Consider the following 20,810-nt stretch of genomic DNA (forward strand, 5'->3'; position numbering starts at 1 on the left):
TCCTGCCCTGGGTCCCATGCCCGGGGCAGCCTCCTCATTCACTCTGGGGCGTTCACCCATCGCTCTGCTGCGGAGCCGGGCTGCCCTGCCCCGTACCCACAGAAGCCAACCGAGATGCAAATCTCTCACGCCTTGCTCAGAGAAGACCCCCTGCACCACGGGGATCTTGCCACCACGGGGGTCTGCTGCCTCCGCCAGCCCCAGCCTGCCCGCAGAGGCCCGATGCCCCAAACACCTGCCCGTCCGTGCCCCCCGGCGCGGCGCTGGAGCCAGCTCGCCCACCCGAGAGTGACTGTGACTGACTTGACTGGGCAGAGATCTGGGCAACAGAGATTTGCCCAGATTTTTTCATTGGGGAAGTTTTCCTTTTTTTTGTTTGTTTGTTTGTTTGTTTGTTTTGTTTTATGCTTTCATTGCAAGAAACACAAAACACACTGCCCAGAAACCTGCCTGTGCCCTGCACCAGCATTCCTCCACGCGACTGCTCCAACAGCAGGACCGGCCGCGCTCTAGCAGCTATAAGGTGAATTTTCGGGACATGGGCAAAGGTAGAGGGGCTGCTGCTCAGGGACAGTGCTATGTCCAAGCACCAAACCCTGCTGCTCTCCCAACGCACGGCAGCCTCACACCGACACACGCTGCCAAAGGCTTCAGTCACATCCCCGCAGCATCCGTCAGGACCGTGCCAACCAGAGGACTCACAGCCAGAAACAAACCCCACAGCCAAACAGAGAAGCCCGGAAAAAAACAAACCTCTTTTTTAAAAGACCCCAGCATATCTATTTGTCCCTGAGTCCATGCTGTAGTTTCCCCCTACACAAGTAAAGAAAAGAAAGCAAGACTCGTCCCAGCCTTTCCAGCAGGACACCGGCCCACGGGCCTCCCTGCCAGCCCACGCCGTGGCTGCTTCACCCTCCCGGCGGGAGCACCGCACAGCTAGTCACAAATTGAAAATACTGGGCGGAAAAGAATATCAACAAACCCCTAAAAAAACTAAAACCCGCACCCCGAAACAACCTACCGAACACCCATGCCGTGGTGAGATATCTACACATGTGCACAGACAGGAAAAGTTCTCAGTTTTTAAGCACCTTTCATTTGTTTAAGATTCGAGGAGACTCATGAGCTCAGTGTAAAGGGGTTTTCTTGCTCTGGCGACACTGGGCAGGAGACTTGGTATCAGGCCAGGTCTTGTGCTCACCATCGGGCTGGAGAGGAGCGTGGCAGGGCTTCTGCAAAGCGCAGTCTGAACACACCTTCGCCGCAGCATAAGAAGAGTTGGTCACACCGGTGGATCGACAGTCGCTTTGCAGGGATTAATAGGTGATTATTAGATGTTAATACACAAGCAAGTGTGCAAACAACAGGGAGGGGTCGCAGGAGCCCATATATGCTGTGGTAAGTGCGCTCCGTTGACCTGCGGGATGCTAGGACTCTGGATTAACCTCTTCATGAAAACATTATTAATAATTTATTAATCCTTTATAAACATACTCTTGATATAAAGTGTGATAATAGTTCTGCTTCATGTCCTGTGCTGGCTGGGCACAGCGTGATGAAAGATGTCTCAGACTGGCACAGAAAGAAGAAAGGAAAAGAAAACAGTTTGCATTCGCTTCCGAAAACCAGGACGGAGTATCTCCAGTGGCCGCAGAGCCGGGGCTGGGTGCTGGGTGCCGGCCACCGGAGCCGGGTGCGCTGAGCCCCGGGAGCACAGCCACGGCTTTCTGGGTGGTGATGGATGAGGAGGATTTTGATGAGGGGTTTCCACTACTGGGGTACTGTTTGGAAGCAGACGGGTGGGCACGGGAAGGGCTGGTAGGAGACACGGCAGGATCTCTCGGGGACACGCTCCCAGCCAGCCTTGCTGTCCCCAGCACATCCTCCCCGGGGAGCTGCGGGGGTGACAGGGTCGCGGCCAGCCTCCCATTTCGGGAACGCTCCGGAAGGACTGTCGGCATCTCGGATGAGCAGGAGGAGAATTTGCAATGGAGAAGGGGCAGGGAGGCAGGACGATTCTTGGCTTGTCCACTTCTTGATTTGTACTCGGGCCAGAGAGACAATGCTTCCTCTGACGCACGGCACCTGGTGACAGGGGAGAGCGGCGCAGGGAAGGCAGCACCTCATCGGGCACCCGAGAGCTGGGGCTCAGTGCCCACTTGTCTTCACAGACACCGGTGCCAGCGCCCCTGCTGTGCTCCCGGTTCATGCCAGGCATCGCTTTGGGGGGAAAAAAGGCATTTAATGTGAAGCCAAAGGATGTAAACGTTCCCCTCAAGTCAAGGAGTTGCCGGTCTCTTCGCTGAGAAGACACAGAGATGAAGCATGGTGATCTCCAGCATGGTCTCAGGTTTGGCGGTGAGGGACGGTGGCTGCGGTGAGGCCCCAGGAGCGGTGGGCAATGCCGAGGGCCGGGGGGGGCCAACAGCGGGTTCCCCAATCCTTGCCCGCTCCTTGCTGATAAACCACCGGCCGTGAAACACCAGCTCCGGTGCCACCGCGCTCACCAGAAAGGCTGAAGCAGCAGCAGACACGCCGGTGTGGCGGGTGCCAGGACACAGCCCAGCATCTCTGCCAGCACAGCGTGGCTGCCACAGCCAGAGGGGCAGGAGGCATCACATCACTCCTGTGATGAGGGTGCCAGGTCTCAGGAGGACTTGAATTGAGAAACTGGCCTGGAAGAATTGAGAGGGAAAGGCTGAAAAGAGCTACTTGAGAGCTTTTTTTTTTTTTTTTCATTCTTTCTGTGTTTTTGGGAACATCATGTCATCAGAGTGAAAGATAAATGCTGCAGGTGAGCATCATTAGCCAGCTCCCCCGTGGTCCAGGCTCCCAGGCACAGAGCCAGGGGCTGGTGCTTGTAAGAGGGTTTGGTTTGGTTTTAATCTCATTAAAAAAAAATTAATAAATATCAGCTGTCTGAGGTCGGGCTCACCACGATTCCTTCAACCTAGGTCCCAAACTGATATTAAGGGATATAACATGGTGAATGGAAGAAACTCCTGTGAAATCAGCATTTTTTGCGGGGGGTGAAGTGGGGATATTTTTTGTCTAAGAGGGTGAGGATCCAGGGAGCTTGCCACGAGCAGGACACGATGGCCAGACCTTCCTCGGGGCGCGGAGTGCAAAACCAGTCTCTAAAGGGAGGGAGCTGGGGGGGAATCAGTAAATTTCTGCTGGGTTTGGAGTCATCTCAGCTGGTGCCGGAGCTGGTGTAAAGTCTGGACGTGTCCTTTGCAAGGCAGAATGAGTCAGTCACGGGGAGGGGAGGGATTTGCATTAAAAAATCAGCATTGCCCATGCCGGAATTTGGCCCTTCAGTGGAAAGGATGCAATTTTTAGTGGGGGGAGAAGGTATTCCCGTTATGGCTTCACTGCAGCGATCCCCTCGCCCGGCCCCACTGACCGGGCCTGCCCCATCGTGTCCCTTTGCAACCGCTCCCAGGTCCATCTCTGCCCTTACTTCAGCCTCTTCCCTCTGGCCTCCTCTTCGGCATCCCTTCACCACCACCTTCCACGTGCTTTTGCCACCTCAGGGAAGCTGCACAGGTCTCTGTCTCCGCTCCCCTCCCAGGGATTAACATGGGGCCGACCGTGCTCCTTGGCTTCAGCGGTGCCTCGTCCAAGTACACAGAGAAATGTCCACCCACAAATGTACATATGTACGTGTGTCGGTGCGGCTCGGGCAGACAAGTGGCTCCAGGAGGAGGGGGCTTGCTTGGATGAAGCAGCCAGCCAGCTTGGAGGGACCACCGGCCACGGGGCCACCCCCTCCCGGCGAGGCCATGGAGGGCTCTGGCGAGGCGCTGGGATGGTGCTTTGTTTCCTGAGATTGCTTTTAAGGTTGTCTTTAAAAAAAAACACCACGAGGCACCGTGAGCCGCCCGGCTGACCCTGCCACCAAGGTGTCCACCAGCTCTTCCCCACAACAAGCCCCCTCGGGACTGGCAGCCGGCATTTTGTCTTATCACGGTAAAAATGTAATTGGAAAATCAGGGAGAGAGGGGGTTATTTGCTGGTTTTGGGGGGAGGAAGCATTACTTAGTGTTATTGATGAGATTTTTTCCTAAAAATCCCAAATCTTGTTGCGTTGTTGCTCTTTTCGCTGCCGCTCGGTGTCTCTGCTTGTGACATCCCAGCCCGGCTGTGCGCAGAACCATGACATCATGAAGAAAGGCACTGATGCCATAGGCTCCTCGGGACAAACAGGCTGCGCCGCAGATTTGGGAAAGGGGTGATTTCCGGGAATACCGATTTCCTGCGTGAGGGCCAGTGTGGCCGCCAGGGTGGAGGGGGCGGCAGGGCCCTCCATGCCGGCAGTGCCGGGGGGTGCTGGCCCGGCCGGCATCGGGGGAGAAGGGTGAGGGGAGCCATGGAGAGCGGGGGCAGGAAGACGAGGAGTGGGGGGGTTAGGGGTGCAGGTGTGTGGGGGTGCGTGGAGTGAAACAGCCTCCCAGCGGCACCGGCAGTGGCTCCCCGGGGCGGCCGGTGTCGGGGCGGGGGGTGAGGTCTCCCTCTCTCCGCCGGGGGAGGCGGCGAGGGGGGGGGCCCGGCGAGGTCAGTAGTTGCAGTGGCGCTGGCAGGGCTGGTGGACGAAGGTCCCGGCACACTGCTTGGCCCGGCGCAGCGGGCGCTGGCGGGCCCGGTTCTGCCGCTGCAGGGCCTTCTGGCTGAGCTGGTGCTTCTCCACCATCTGCTTGGCCCGCTGCACCCGCCGCGCCTGCCCCACCTTCTCCAGAATGGCGGCCTTCACCGAGAGGGACCTGCTGTGGTGCGGCATGTGCCGCTCCAGCCGGGGCTCCGGCACCTCCCTGTGGAGGGGGTGCGTGGAGTGAAACAGCCTCCCAGCGGCACCGGCAGTGGCTCCCCGGGGCGGCCGGTGTCGGGGCGGGGGGTGAGGTCTCCCTCTCTCCGCCGGGGGAGGCGGCGAGGGGGTGGGCCCGGCGAGGTCAGTAGTTGCAGTGGCGCTGGCAGGGCTGGTGGACGAAGGTCCCGGCACACTGCTTGGCCCGGCGCAGCGGGCGCTGGCGGGCCCGGTTCTGCCGCTGCAGGGCCTTCTGGCTGAGCTGGTGCTTCTCCACCATCTGCTTGGCCCGCTGCACCCGCCGCGCCTGCCCCACCTTCTCCAGAATGGCGGCCTTCACCGAGAGGGACCTGCTGTGGTGCGGCATGTGCCGCTCCAGCCGGGGCTCCGGCACCTCCCTGTGGAGAAAGGGGCTGTCAGTGGCCACCCGTGCCTGGCCCTCGCCCACCCCAGCAAGAAGGCGGCTGGGGTCTCCAGCCCAGTCTCCCTCCCCACCACACTGTGCCCCCAGGATGGACCCAGTCCCCTCCCGCTCCACAGCCGAGAGGGAGAGGCTCCAGCACAGGTGGGCTCTAGGACACCCAGGATAAATCCAGGCACCACCAGGAACGGGGCAGCCCCACAGTCCCCCACCATGGCTACTTCCCTTGACCCCAGCAGAGGGAAGCCAAGGCCAGTCCCATTTCCATCCCACTTGTGACCCATTTGGTCTCCTGGCCCATTTCTAGCTCCCTTTGGCCCCCTCTCTGCACCCTCCAGCGCTGAGGTTCCGCTGAAGTTCTTGAGATCAAGCTGTGGCCCTCAGGGAGAGTTTGGAAAGAGAGAAGTCCTGGAGGAATGGTGTCCCCTAGCCCAGGTGGAAGTTCACCCCAAATTCTTCCACCTCCCCTGCCTGGTGAGGGGCTCTTGGGGGAGATGCTGGAGGGCTGGGACTGGGGGGCAGTGAGTGGGACCTGGGGCTCACTCAGGGCTGAGCATGGGCATGATGAGGGCTTTCCCAGTGCTGCAGGGCAGCAAGGGCAGCCATGGGGAAAGGGCAGAGCTCCCCAGGGGCTGCAGCAAGGCTGTGGCCCCAGGAAGCATGTTGGGGGGCTCCAGCCCACAGCTCCTGGGGTAGGAGAGGGCAGTGGTGAGATCTGGGGTATTTCTGTTTAACTTTAGTCCCCCTGCTAAACTGGATGTTGGGGCAGGGAGAAATGTCTCTGCACCCGTGGCCAGTGGTGTCCCGCTCACCCACAGCTGTGGGCCAGGAGGGCGATCAGGGGGCTGCAGCACCTTCCTGCCTCAGGGAGCCATGGGACCACTGTGCCCAAAGGCCACCTTGTCCTGTTGGGTTTGCGCTGGTTATGCCATACATGTGCAAAACCCTATGTTTAAGCCCAGCCTGGAAACTCCCCTGGGACGGGCAGTGGGGTGACAGGCAGCATCACCAGGAGACTCTGCTCGGGACAGGGGAGACGGACACAGCCATCTCCTGCTGCAGCCCAGCGGCAAACTCATGATGATGCCCCCGCAGCAATCCCAACATGACATTGAGATGCCCTTAGCAGAGTATTTCAGGACACAGAGGCTGCCATCCCTGCACAGCACCAGCCGGGGCAAATGGCCAGGCGAGCAGGGTGCTCCCTGAGGTGGGACGTGGGGACACTGAGGTCTCCCACAGGCCCGCTCCATCTCCAGGTAGTGTTGGCAAAACGCTCCCAGGCCTATGTGGTGATTTGGGATGCCGGGACTGACCGTCCACCCTGTTTCTCCAGTGGGTGCTGGGGCTGGCAGCCCCCGGCGAGCACCCCCAAGTCACACTCACCCGGCAGCATCGTCCTCGGGTACCTCCCCGTCCACCTCGAGGGTGCTGGTGACGTAGACGGACATGCTGGGGTGCTCGATGAGCAGGTCCTCCATGGGGCTGCTCCCCACGCCATCGGGGCCGGGCTCCTCTGCAGTAAAACAGGGGGGAGGGGTGACAAACCAACTCTCGTCCATCAAGCAGGGACCGGCCGGAGCCGGGGAAGCGGCCGGCGGGGGTGGCGGACCGGGGGGCGCCGGGCGGGATCGCACCGAGCGCCCGGTACCGCCAGCACCCACTCGCCGGGCTGCGCCAGGGCGGGCACGGCTGCCTGGGGATGGCGGGGGGGTGCAAGAGCCATGCGGGGCGCAGCGGGGGGACACACACACATACCATGTACAGTGGGGAGGGGAGGGGGGAGAGAAAGGGGTATCGTTAGTGCAAGAGACACCCCACCGCCATCACCGCCGCTAGAGACGAGCACGGTGTCACCGGGACCCCGTGGGGAGGGGGATGCCCGCACCGCCCCGCGTCCCAGCTGGCACCCCCACACCGGGGCGGCTGCACTAAGCCACCAAGCAATGGAGACGGTTCTGGGTAGGCAGTTTAACCAAAAAGTGAGGGAAATCAGCAGGGGTTGGGTTTTTTTCCTTCTCCAAATGAAGGAAGAAATTCAGCCCACAAAGCAATAACTGCTTTTGGCTGTAGTCACGGCAGCCGAGCTGTGCCGTGCCGGAGGAACGCCAGCCACCTGCGCCTGCAAACACCGCCCGGCACTTTGCAAACATTGAAACCAAGCGCACACACACACACACAGAGGAAAAAAACCAATTCACACCTTTTTTTTTTCTGGAAGAAATCAGGGGACTAAGTTCTTCAGCAAAGCTTTTCACTGCACCTTCAGCTTCAGTCCATTAGAGACCAAACTTTGGGTGGTTGATCCTGGAGCTGCCCTCCCACCCCCCTCCGACACCCAGCCTTCCTTGCCTTCCCTTCCTCACCTCTGCCTGGCAAAAGCACTGGGGCTGGCACTTTCCTGGGCTGCCTGTGCTTGGAATTACTGGTTGTGTTACGGGAAGGGAGCCTGCGCCTAATGTGGGGCTCATGGGGATATCCAGACCCAGTCCTGGCCTCGCGCAGGGGGATGCGAGGGAATTGGCTGGTATCCATATGGACACGTGTGACCCTGAGCCTGGGTGAGGGTGCAGGAGAAACCAGAGGTGTGTTCTTGTAGCGCAGGAAGCACGGGGCTGGCGTTTGCCACCCAACATGTCCCCGGCTCCTCCCCAGGGACGATGCCCCAGCCCGGGGCTTAGGGCAGGCCACAATTAGCCTCGTGAACACGAGAGTGTCTTTCTTCAGGTCAGTGGATATCAAGCTATTAATAGTTGTTGACAGGTCGGGCTGGAGATTATTTGTCAGCCGGGAGACCGTCATGGAGCCCGGCTGGAGCATTCCCTGTCCCGCAGCGCTCCCGCAACAGGGGTGCTGTGGGCACCGGGAGCAGGGGACCCAGCGCGGCTGAACCCAGCCCTTGCCATCCATGGCTGCCTGTCCCCATCCCTCACCAAGGGGGGGTTTAATGTCACAAGGAATATTTTAGGATCCCCAAATCCCTGGGTGACTTGCAGCCGTATTGCTCAACACCGGGAAACGCTCTTCGCTGCCTCCCTGGGCACTGAGCAGAGCCAGGCTGGGCGATGGGGCGAGAGGGGCATCTGAAATGCTCCGGGGTCATCTGGTAAATTCAGGTGCATTTTGCAACACGTGGGTCAAAGACCTGGCTGAGAGGGGACAAACTGGGAGGCTCATTAGGCTGCCCCACTACTGGGAGGGAGACAGGCTGTGAGATGCTTGCCGGCCACCGTGGCTCGAAAGGGAAGGATGGAGGCTGGAGCCAGTGGGTTTAGTTTTTAAAGTGCTTTGCATAACTCCAGCCTCAAAAATAGGCCTGAAATAAATCAGTCCCTCACCAGCCGGGGAATGCTACGGGAAAAGGCAGAGGCAGGGCCGGTGGGAATTGGCAGAGGGGTGGCAGGTCCCCGGCAGGCACACTGCTGAGAGCCAGCCCTGCACCGAGCGCCTGGCTGCCTGATTGGAAAAAAAATGGGAGCCTTTTGTACCAAAGTCATCCCTGGGTCCCCGCTGAGCCGGCTGCAGTCTCACAGCCAGAGGATCAGGGCACAGCCCAGCGTTTCTCTCTCTGGGGAAACTCCTGGCCCCTTCTGGCGCGCGTTGGGCACGCTGCAGCTGTTGCCAGCTGGCCCAGACTCATGGCTGCAGCTGCATGCCCATGGCTCCAGGGTCCTCCTTGCAGCCAGCCCCGTCCTGTGTCACTGCTGTGTCCCTCCCGGGACAGTCACCAGAGAGCCCAGAGGACAGAGAACCCTCCATGGCTGCCCGTGCCAACACCACCCATCCACCCCCACCAGCTCTCCATAGTGCTCCCACCAGGCATGGGGCTGTCCCTGTCCCCCATCCCAGGCTTTTCCATACTCCAGTCCCCTCTCCAGCTCACTGCAGGGGGAAAATCCCTAACAAACAACTCACATCATGAAAATGAGCTCTGCCCAGTGCACAGGGGACAGGCGGGGAGCATCTGCTTGCAGAACAAATGTCTGCAAGAGGGAGGACAAAACCCTCCTCCTAAACCTGCAGGATACATTTGTGGTCCCCTGGGCTGGGCCACCACAACTAACCAGAGGCTACAAAAGCAGACCATGGACATTGAGGAGCTCCTGAACAGGGCAGGCTTGTTTGTCTGAGTGCGCTGCTCAACTTGCAAGGAAAAGGTCATAAAATTATCATTGCAATGGGTTGAGTCATCGACCCCACAACACAAACACCAAGGTCTTAATGGAGCCAGAGAAGCTCTCAGCACACAAGGAATTTGATCCGCCTGGTTGGTGTCAAACGGGGCTCTGGATGGTTGTCGCCACCCCTGGGAAGGAGGACCTTGTGCCAGACATCCCTTGGCTGAATGCTGTTGGCACGGGCACTGGGAATGATTTGGGAAGATAAATCCATTGGAGTGGAGATTTGCTCCCCTGATGGACTCAAATGACCCAAATGTGGCGAGATTGACCCAAATTGCTGGTGGCATGTTCCCAGCTGCCTGCCTGGTGTGGGGAAAACCCTGGCCCCCCACCAGCACCCAGGAGGGGGGTTCTCCCCATGGGAACAGGGTCCCAGTTTGCTCTTGGCAGGGGCATTGCAGGGAGCAGCCGAGCCCAGCTCCTCCTGGCAAAGGACTGCTCCCAGCACAGCTCAGCCGAGGCCAGGGCACTGCCAGACAGCCCGTGGGGGCTGGCATCCCCCACCCCACTGAGCCCCCCGCAGCCAGCATCGCACCGAACCCCTGGGTGACCTCCCCAGGTTGGTGCTGTGCCAGGGTCCCATCCTGGTGCGGAGGCACCTGGAGGCTCCTGGGCAGGAGCAGCTCCAGCTGGGGATGCTGCTGCTGCTCCCACACTGGTGGAAAGTTGGGAACCACCATTGGGAGAGGAAAAGGAAGGGAAAAAGCAGGAGCAGGTCCAGGGCTCCACAGCGCTGGGCACCATGGGCAGGGCAGGAGGACCAGGGGAGAAGGGATGAAGGGCAGAGCTGCTCACATGTGGTGGAAGCTCATCTGCTGTCATCTCTAGGAGTTTGCCCAGCTCCAAAGAGACAAGGTGCAGCAGAGGCTGTGGGAAAAGAGTCCCCCCTGCTTTTCTCACCTGCAAGATCAATTACGAGCCAGCCATCCTCCTCCTCCTCCTCCTCAACAAAGGGTTTGGGTTCTTCCAGGCATTCTGGCGTGTTGCTGTCGCTGAAGAAGAGGCTGGTGAGACGTTGAAACATGGTGGGGGGCAGTCCAGTGGGATGGACAGAGTTAGAGCTACAGCTGAGCACTGTCTTCCAGGCACAGAGATGGGAGCGATGGGCAAGGAGGGAATAAACCAGCCGTCAAGGTCTCAGTGGCGGCGGAGATGCTTTGCTGCTGGAGAAATCGTAGCTGAGTTAAATGGTGTGTAGTGCAATTCTGAGGTTCTTCACTTGGCTTCAGTGCAAAGGCCTGTAAAAGGGAAAGGAAGATGGAATAATGCATTTGGACTGGAGCAGAGGGCTCAGACGGGCTGAAGGGGACAGTGGAAAGGTGTCTCTGGCACTGATCTGTGCCATGAGCTGTCCCAGCTGCTGGCATCTCCAAAGGCATCACACACCATGTCTGACAGCAGCAGAGAAGGGCTGGGTGCCTGCACCCTCCAGCCCCCAACCTGCACCAAGCCCCTCATCGTGTCCCCTTCCTGATGGGCAGTGTGTCCCAAGGGACCCATACGCCAGAGCTGGCAGGGGCAGAGCCAAACACCGTCCCATGGTCAGGCTGGGACCTGCCTCCCTGGCACGGAACGGGCACTGAGCATGGCTGGTGGCACTAAGCTTTGCTGTTAGAGCAGGGTAAAGGATGCAATGCTGCTGTCCTGTCTGAGGACTGCTGGCATGAGCTGTCCCTAAAACACACCACCAACCCACTGATGGCCAAGCCAGTGTGGCCACCCTCCCCTCCTCGAGCTGCATCCCAAGAAGCCCTTGCTAGCTTTTCACACAAAATCACAGCCTGGCAGGGGCTGGAAGGGACCTCTGGAGATCATCTAGTCCAACCCCCTGCCAGAGCAGGTCCACCCAGAGCAGGTCCCACAGGAACGGCTTTGTATGTCTCCAGAGAAGGAGACCCCACCACCTCCCTGGGCAGCCTCTGCCAGGGCTCTGCCACCCTCACAGGAAAGTAGTTTTTCTGCATGTTCAGACAGAACTTCTTGTGTTCCAGCTTGTGTCTGTTGCCCCTTGTCCTGTCACCGGGCACCACTGGGAAGAGCCTGACCCCATCCTCTTGACATCCACCGTTTACATCTTTATGAGCATTGATGAGATCCCCTCTCAGTCTTCTTTTCTCCAGGCTAGAAAGACACGGGTCTCTCAGCCTTTCCTCATAAGAGAGATATTCTAATTCTCCAATCATCTCTGTAGCCCTCTGCTGTCCCCTCTCCAGCAGTTCCCTGTCCTTCTTGAACTGGGGAGCCCAGAACTGGACCCAGTGCTCCAGATGGGGCCTCCCCAGGGCAGAGCAGAGGGGCAGGATGACCTCCCTCCACCCACTGGTCACACTCTTCCTGATGCCTCCCAGGATGCCATTGGCTTCTTGGCCACCAGGGCCCATTGCTGGCTCATGGGCATTCTGGTGTCCACCAGGACTCCCAGGTCTTTTTCCTCAGAGCTGCAGGTCACCCCCAACCTGTCCTGGTGCAGGGGGTTATTTCTCCCCAGGTGCAGGACCCTACACTTGCCCTTGTTGAATTCCATCGGGTTCCTCTCTGCCCAGCTCTCCAGCCTGTGCAGGTCTCGCTGTGTGGTGACACAGCCTTTTGAGGTGTCAGCCACTCCTCCCAGTTTGGTGTCATTAGCAAACGAGCTGAGGGTACACTCTGTCCCTACGTCCAGGTCACTGATGAATATATTGGACAAGACCTGACCCAGTACTGACCGCTGGGGAACCCCACTTGTTACGGACCTCCAACTGGATTCTGTGCCACCAATCGCAACCCTCTAAGCTCTGTCTTTCAGCCAGTTTTCAATCCACCCCACTGTCCTCTCATCCAACCCACACTGCCTAGGCTGAGCTATGAGGGAGTTCTGGGAGACAGCATCAAAAGCCCTGTCAAGGTAGACAACATCTACTGCTCTCCCCTCATCCACCCAGCCACTCCTTCTATGGTAGAAGGCTATCAGACTGGTCAAGCATGATTTCCCCTTGGTGAATCCATGCTGACCACTCCTGATGACCTTTTCTTCTTCTACATGCTTAGACATCCAGGACAAGCTGTTCTATCTCCTCTCCAGGGACGGAGGTGGGGCTGACCAGCCTGTAGTTTCCTGGATCCTCCTTCTTTGGCTCAAGCCCTGCCTGTGCCATTATCTGCTTGAGGAGGGTTTAATTTTGAAAGTCGTTACTGTTATTACCACTGTGTGTGTGTATCTGCAGGGCTGTTCCTCTGATGCGGCTGTGTTTTATTGGCACCCTCCAGCCCCAAAAGATGACACCGTCACATGTGTCATCACTGCTCCTTTACAAGGACCCACACGACAAAGTTCTTGGCTCCGGGCTGTGTCTCAGCCCAGGAGCCCAGGCATCAGCGTCGCAGGAGCGAGCAGCAGCGAGGACGGGGTTATCCCAGCCCCGGGAGAGTCCCATCTACACTATCACTGGGGAAACTCACCCCTGGGGAAACAGGTTCCCCCCAGCGCGGGGAGGGGGGTTGGGACTCACTAATGTTATTAATGACTGCAAAGCTCTCAGAGAGACACAGACAGACAGCAGCCACAAGGTGCAGAGTGCTATTTGTGCAGAGAAAATGCTTTTTGTTCCAGAGACATTAAAGGGCATTAAAATGCCATCAAGTGCTAGCCACAGGGGGAGGGGACAGCTGTGTGCTGCCTGTCTTGGCACACTGCTGGGGGCATTTAGAGGGCAAACCCCCAGCTCCTGGCTCTGTCGACCAAGGTGACAAAGAGCCTGCAAGTGGTCCTGGACCCTGGTGAAGCCTCATCTGCTCTGGGCAACGTGGGATGGGAATGGCACAGGGAGCCACGACATGTCTGTGCCATTTCTCCAACAGCTCCAGTTCTAGCTCAGATCCCCCCAGCCCCCCGCCAACAAAACGGCCTCTCCAGCCTCAGCGTTGCTGGGAAGGGTGGCTGGCCTGGGCACTCGGTGCAAGTTCTGGGGCTCAGGAATGCCTGTGCTTATCTGTTGTGGGATCAGCGTGCCTTTTGCCTTCTCTTAGGTGCTTCAGGAGGTACAACATCTGCTCCACAGGGCAGAAAATGAAAATGCAAGAGGAGCCTCTCCCCATGGGTGGGATCTCCTGGGCTTCGGGGGCTCACCCTGATCTCTGCTGCCCTGGATGCAGGAGGGAGCACTGGAGCATGGAGCAGCCCTGCAACACCCAGCTCTCCCTCCCTGGTGTGGCTGGGCATCAGCGTGACACTGCCTGTCCCCTCGAGCAGGTCTCAAGCCCCGGGTGACTTCAGTTGCCCCAGAGGTGCAGGGCAGCCCCCACTGCCATGGTTCATCCCTTCCACTCGCACCCTGTGCCCAGATCCATGCAGGGGGAGAGGCTGCAACTAAACAAGCTGGGTCCTGACTGGGACAGTGTGTTCAAAACAGACTTGGCTGAGGCTCACAGAGCCTCTCACCAGCATGAATCAGAGCCTGGGGAGGATTCCCCACTCTGTGCCCTAAGAGGGTTCCTGGCTTCCTCCAGAAGCACTGAATGGGGGGTTTTATGGGCACAGAGACGTGACAGTAGTTTCCTCCGACTGCAGCGAGAGCTCAGCTAAGGCAGCTCTCACCTCCCAGCCCCCATCACCACCATGACTGTAGCAACGTTATCCTCCAGCACACTCCCAACTTAATTATCCAGACACCCCCCTTCCCCGGAGCATTAAAGCATAATAATATGAAGAGGGGCTGCATCCCGCTGGGCAATGAATGGGAACTGGCCCATGGGGCTCTCCCATGTGCTCCGTGCCGAGCACAGTGACATTTCCCTCCCGTGGGACCCACACGTGCATCCGTGTGCCCCCCGGCCAGGCTGGCACAGGGTACCCAGGACAGCCCCAAGGGCTGTGGTACACAGCCACGGCTCCACGACACACCAGTTCTCCCTGCCTCCCATCTGAAATCTGGCTTCTGCATGGAGCACTTGCCTGTTCAGTAAATATCTTTTAATATTACATTAAGATCACATATTTAATAAATTTATTAAACATCTAATTGTGGCAGAAGCCCTGTTGCTCCCAGCTACCTGCTGGTGATGTCTCAGGGCTTCCCACTGTTTGCTCTTCCCCAGGCAGGAGGAGAGGGGCAGGATGCACCCAGCAGCCACGGCAGGCACAGGGGGGACTCCAAGGTCCCCATGCCCTGACCCAGTGCAAGGCCAGGAGCAGGTTCCTGCACTTTTTGAGCTGGGGCAGCTCTGCCTGCAGCATTCCCAGGCCAGCAGAAGTGCTGACCAAAGCTGAGCCCAGCATCACCCTGCAGCTTCTCAGGGTGACACACCAGGGCCGAATGGGGCTGGGGACAGCAGGGTCCCCTTTGCTGCACCCCAAGCCCACCTCACTGGGGAGGGCACTGGAAATGCTCTCAGTCTGCCTTGATCAGTGCTCTATGTGCAAATTTCAGTCTTTCCTTCCCTCCCCTGTAGAGGTGCACACCACACAGCAGCAGAGAGCTGGGGACACAAGCTGGCACATGGAGGACAGGGGGATGCTGGTGGCCCTAGTCCAGCTGCAGTGGGGAGGTCACCCAGAAAAGCACCCAAGCAGCTACTGCAGGCCAAGGTCTGACCCAGGCAGAGATTCTCCCCGTTGGCCACTGCTGGCCCATGGGCTGGCTCAGCAGGCACAGTCCTGCCGAAGCCCCTCGCCTGGAAGGCATCGCAGGGCTCCCCTCTGCTCTGGGGGCTCGGCCTGGAGAGCCCCCAGCAGGGACCTCATCCTCCAGCGAGGTCAAAGCCAAATGACAAACTAGACGGTCAAAACAGAAAGCAGAAAAACTTGTATTTTCATTTTGTTAAAACCTGGCAGCAGCTTTCACCGGGCAGTAGCAAAGCTGATCTCCTGCTCCATTCCCCTGGGAGCAGCATCGTTCCCCCAGCACCCGCCTGCTTAGAGACTAGTCCCCAAAAAATCATGGTGTCCATCAACAGGAAAGTCATAGAATCATAGAATCATCTAGGTTGGAAGAGACCTTCAAGATCATCTAGTCCAACCATCAAGTCAGGGGCTGAAGTATCTGGACTCCACAGGTGCCCCCCTAACCCAAAGATAACTTTCCTTTCCTGAAGATAGAGCAGATATTATTAGTCTCAGTTGCCCACTCCCCCAAATTTAACTTCATTTTCCTTCTCTCTTTAATTAAAGGCCCTGGGATAACCGCACTCCCGTCAGGCACAGCCAGCTCCATGAGAAGGGGCTGTCAGGGGCCGTCCTGCTTCAGAGCAAACCCACGGCACAATGGCAGGGCTGTGGCAAAGGGGACAGGGGCTCCGGGGGCAGCAGGAAAGAGTTAAAAGCTCACCCAAAAGCAAAAGTTGAGATGGATCAGTCCCCAAAGAATTTAAGTAAGTAGCCAGCTGTCACCATGGGTTGGTGGCAGCATGGACGGAGCTGGCAAAGCCAGGGTGCTGCGCCGGGATCCCCGCAGAAGGGCTGCCCGGGGCTGCTTGGGCAGACTCTGCCGTGGCTGCCTGTGCTGGCTGGAGCAGGAGCTGGGCAGAGGGACAGACAGCGTGGGCATCACAGGAAGAGAGCAAAGGCTTCCCAGGAGTCGGAGCAGCCCTGCCAGGGCCGGGAGCTGTGGGGGGTTGTAGCCGGCAAAGCCCTCAGGATCAAACCTGTGGGGTGGAGGCAGGAGATAGATCCTGGCAAGCAAGGACCAAGATGAGCTTTAATCCTCACCCTCACTTTATCCCGTCTGCTCGGAAATCCTCAGCAACACTAAGCTAAAGAGGCAGGATCAGGCTCTTTATCTCCAAGATGCACCCTCAGCAAGTTTGCGGATGATACCGAGCTGAATGGTGGGGTTGACAGGGCAGAGGGACAGGATGCCATCCAGAGGGACTTTGGCAGGCTGGAGAAGTGGGCTCATGCCAACTTGATCGCTTTCAACCAGGCCAAGTGCAGGGTCCTGCACCTGGGTTGGGGTAACCTCCAGTACCAGCACAGTCTGGGAGACGGATGGTTGAGAGCAGCCCTGAGGAGAAGGACTTGGGGACACCGGTGGGTGACAAATGTGATGTGAGCTGGCAACGTGCACTCAGAGCCCAGAAAGCCCCCCACATCCTGGGCTGCATCCCCAGCAGCGTGGCCAGCAGGGAGAGGGGGGGATTCTACCCCTCTGGCCCACTCTGGGGAGACCCCCCTGCAGTGCTGCCTCCAGCTCTGGGGCCACCAACAGCAGAAGGACATGGAGCTGTTGGAGCGGGGCCAGAGAAGGCCCCGGAGATGCTGGGAGGGCTGGAGCCCCTCTGCTGGGAGGGGGGGCTGAGAGAGTTGGGGGGGTTCAGCCTAGAGAAGAGAAGGCTCTGGGGAGACCTTAGAGCCCCTTCCAGTCCCTAAAGGGGCTCCAGGAGAGATGGGGAGGGACTCTGGATCAGGGAGGGGAGCCATAGGAGGAGGGGGAAGGGTTTGACACTGAAAGAGGGGAGATGGAGCTGAGCTGTGGGGAAGAACTTGTTTGGTGTGAAGGTGGTGAGAGCCTGGCCCAGGTTGGCCAGAGAAGCTGTGGCTGCCCCATCCCTGGAGGGGTTCAAGGGCAGGTTGGAGGGGGCTTGGAGCAACCTGGTGTGGTGGGAGGTGTCCCTGCCCAGGGTAGGGGGTGGCACTGGGTGGGCTTTGAAGGTCTGTGAGCCGATGATCTCCCATCCACCCTAGAAGGGAGCAGCTCCTGGCCAATGTGATCAGTGCATCATCTTTGTGCCTCTTCAGACCTTCCCTGCAATCCACCAAGAACATCAGCTTCTCAGTGACACCATCATGGAGGGTTGGGGGTGACTTTCTCAGCCCTTTGCGAGGCAAAAGGTTCCTTGGCTGGCTGCTACCAACAGCAACCAGATGGCAAGATGGCCACATGCCACCTCAGTCCCTGAGGTTCCCACCAGGTCCTTCTCTGGCTGGGACAGCCCACAGCCATTGGCAAATCAAGCTCCAAAGTTTCTCCACTTTCCCTGTGCCAAACATTTGCCCCATTTACACCAAGGGAATTGGGGTCATCAGCCTCATAGAAACTGTAGCACAGGAGGGACCTGGATGTGTCCCTGCCGGGGGGATTTAAGTCACTGCTGCCCAAGTAGTGCCTTGTCACCAGGCAGAGACGGCGCCCACAGAAGCAGTTTGGACCAAGAGGTGGCTTCTCTGCCCCTCCAGTGACCAGGGCTGGTCAGAGCTCTTCCAGCCCACCCGTATTTGCCAGATGTCCCACATCTGTGGAGGAGGCATGGCCAGCACTGGGGCAAAAGGGGACTGACCGCACACCACATTTTTGGGGCTGAGCTGCCCCAGAGACCACTCACTCATCCCCTGTCACCACCCTGGGACAGCCACCATCCTTCCCAGGCTTCCACGAGCCCCTTACTCAGCATGTCAAGCCCACCCCAGGCCACAGGCAGCACGAGGGGACAGCCCACAGGTGACACTCACATGGGGACAGCTGAGTTTCTTAATGAGTGAAGTTTATCAGAATCCTTCCAGAAATTCCAACAGCCTTGTAAAACTAGCCAGAGGGTATTAAACATAAGAAGTTAAAGTAGGAGTAAGGCAACTGTAATGCATCAAGTTATTTCTTTTTCCCCCTGCAGAAACCTCAACACAATAATTAGTTTTCTGAGTCACCGTCACTGCAAATAACCCCAGGAGCTAAGAATAGGCGAAGGGATCGGCAGCAAAGCCCCGGGATGCGCCAGGAGCAGGGCTGGCAGCTCCCAAAAGTCACAGGCTGCAAGAACAACAGCAGCTCCGCTTGGAAATGGCAACAGGCTCCCTGAAACTTTCCATAAATACTGGGTGGCAGGAGGGATGCTGCTGACAAGCGGCAGAGCGGTCCTTCCTCACGGGGCTAAGAATACCCCGGCGCAGTCAGCACGGCAGGCGTTGGAGGTATAAATCAGGTGCCTTCCTCCAACCCACTTGGGAAATGTTATTTTCAACTCATTTTACCTAAATTAGACAAGCGTTTCAGAGGCTGCTCTCACTGTGATGTATGTACCAAAATCCTAAACCTGGCACAGAAGCACAAAGCAAAGGAGAAGGGGGTCCGGCAGCTGGGGCGGGGTGTGTGTGTGTGTGTTTATCTCCCCAAAAATGACGAGTGAAGCTATCCCTGTGCTGTCCTCTAATCCGTCCCCAGTGAGGAAGGGACCAGAGCAGGCAGGGGCTTGCCCAGGGCAGTTTGGCAGGGCTGGATTAATGCATTTGGTCCCTCAGCAAGTGCACTACAGCTCCTGCTGATGCCTTTGCTTCGCCAGCAGCCTCGTTTTCCCTCAGCTGATGCCTTTGCTTCGCCAGCAGCCTCGTTTTTGGGGTTCCCGGGGGGAGCACTGGCAGAGCTGGACCCCAAGGCTGCTGCCGGCACGGACAGACCGACTCCAGCAAACCCGAGGCTGATTCACAGCCAGAGCCTCTTCCTCTGCAGAGCAGGGAAGCGGAGGGGGAGAAGGCAGAGTAGTTCGAGAAATCCCCCAAAAACCCCTTTATCATGAGACCCGTATTATTAATGGCAGACCAAGCCAGCACCTGGAAGGGCTCTCCTCAGCCAGCCCAGGAGCTCAGCGTGGTCTGGAGTCCCCACCTGCTCCTCCAGATCCCACCTGAAGGAGGGGGACTTGGGGTGGCAGAAAGGGAGGGTGTTTTTCCTGGAGCTGGTGTCTCTCCCTGGCTACCTTGTGTAACTGCTGCAGGAAGGTCCTTGCCCCAAGGACAAACCAGACCTTCTGCTCTTTGCTGTCATCACACAGAGGCCGGGAAAATCTGTCAGTGGCCAGCAGGATCTGAGCAACCAGGAAATTTTTAGATTTGCCATGAACTGTCCTATATGAAATTTTAGAAGTTTCCTCTCCGGGATGCCCTAAGTAAAACATCTCTAGGAGTGCACGCATCCAGAGAGGACCAGCCCCAACGTTCCAGCCTCCATAAATCGCAGGAGGTTGGACACTAACTGCCAAGTTGGACTTTGGTATGGCAGGAGCCCCGAGCTCCCCACCAGCTCCTCCCGAGCTGGCCCGTGGCCACCTGTGTGCCAGGGCGGGACTTGCCAGCGCAGGGCTGGCTCTGCAATTAGCGCTTAAAAGCTCTTAGATAAGAGTGGACATCTCAGGTTTTTCCAGTCTTGCTACAAGCGGGTGATATTGGTTTATTCTCGAGGGGAAAAACTTCCATTATGTTTTTCCTTTTGTGTTCAGCCAGATAAGCACCAATTTGATGCAGCGGGTTCCTAATGGTGACAGTGAGCTACAGCAGAAAACTTTTCTCTCTCTTTTTTTTTTTTTGCCAGGGGGGGAGGGAGAATATAAAAAGAGACAAAAGATTAATTTTAGAGAAAAAAAAAAAAAAATTGTTCTTGGCACTTTGTAGAGGAAGCCCGGTGGGAAAGAAGGTACAGCACAGTCCTGTACCGGAGCCCAACACCTGTTTTGGGGGATGGTTTCCTGCCCCAGCAAAGCCTTGGCCAAATTGGCAACAGCCCTCGGCGCCCGCCCCACTCAGCCCTCGCGGGTGCCCCTGCCAGCAGTGGGTGTTCTGGTCCCCAGGGAGGCACTTTAAGCCAGCAGCCCGGGACCCAAGGGTGCCAGTGCCTTTGCTCAGGCTCTAAGCAGGGCTGATGCTCCCCTGCACACAACAGACACAAATGTATAGATATACCAATAAAAAAAAAAGAGTTACAAAAGCAATAATGCCCTTTTAAACATGTTTCTAGAGTTACACGCCACAGAGTCCAAGTTTTCCAGCTGATGACTCCCCTCAGGTGGGAGCAGGTTTGGTGCCTGGGGCGTCCCAAGCTCAGCCAAGCTGCTGTCCTGAGGCAAGAGGCGTGAAATCCACGTGAAAGTTGACCTCCTAGGACTTCAGGACATGTTTGAGCTGTCCCAAAGCAGGTGCACTTGGAGCAGTAATGACAAAAGCAGCTGCCACATGTGGTACCCGACATACTCATGGGCTCAGCATCCCGGGACACTGGCATATTTGTGAGCTCAGCATCCCGGGACACGGTGGTGCCACACGGGTGGCAGAGCGGGATGCCACGGCAGGGACCTCAAGCCTGGCACTGCCAGCACCCTCCACCTGCGACGCCCGGCCCCACGGCTCCTTCCCGGGCACCGCAGGGAAACTCAACAAAAACACCTCAGCACCCGCCCAGAAACCATTAAAACCACTGGGATCCACAGAGTAAATCCAGAGCTAAAGCCGGAGGGATTGGGGACCCCCAGCTGGAAAGCGGGGAGTTACACGGGAAATATTTCTAGGTGACACACTGGCATCGCCTTTTCCAAAAAGCCACGGTTTTTCACCCCAAACAGCCTCCAATAAACACGGGGAGACGCCACTGGCCCGGGGGAAGGCCACAGTGGAGAGCGGCGGGACCGTACGGCCCGGAGAGCCGGCGGGGGGACACGGGGCGGGGGGGAC

General features: G+C 58.0%; 1 protein-coding gene across 1 annotated transcript; it reads right to left on the bottom strand.

The window, feature by feature from the left end:
* Positions 1 to 4,824: 4,824 nt before the first annotated feature.
* On the bottom strand, positions 4,825 to 10,640 carry TP53INP2 (tumor protein p53 inducible nuclear protein 2). Its single transcript, XM_014937593.1, has 3 exons — positions 10,307 to 10,640; positions 6,612 to 6,921; positions 4,825 to 5,202 (listed from the first exon to the last, which is right to left on the bottom strand). Exons 1-3 carry the CDS (start codon positions 10,428 to 10,430, stop codon positions 4,950 to 4,952), a joined length of 687 nt encoding a protein of 228 aa, XP_014793079.1. The 5' UTR covers positions 10,431 to 10,640; the 3' UTR covers positions 4,825 to 4,949.
* Positions 10,641 to 20,810: the final 10,170 nt, after the last annotated feature.

The sequence above is a fragment of the Calidris pugnax genome, unplaced genomic scaffold, assembly GCF_001431845.1.
Source record: "Calidris pugnax isolate Ruff unplaced genomic scaffold, ASM143184v1 scaffold83, whole genome shotgun sequence".
Lineage (NCBI taxonomy): Eukaryota > Metazoa > Chordata > Aves > Charadriiformes > Scolopacidae > Calidris > Calidris pugnax.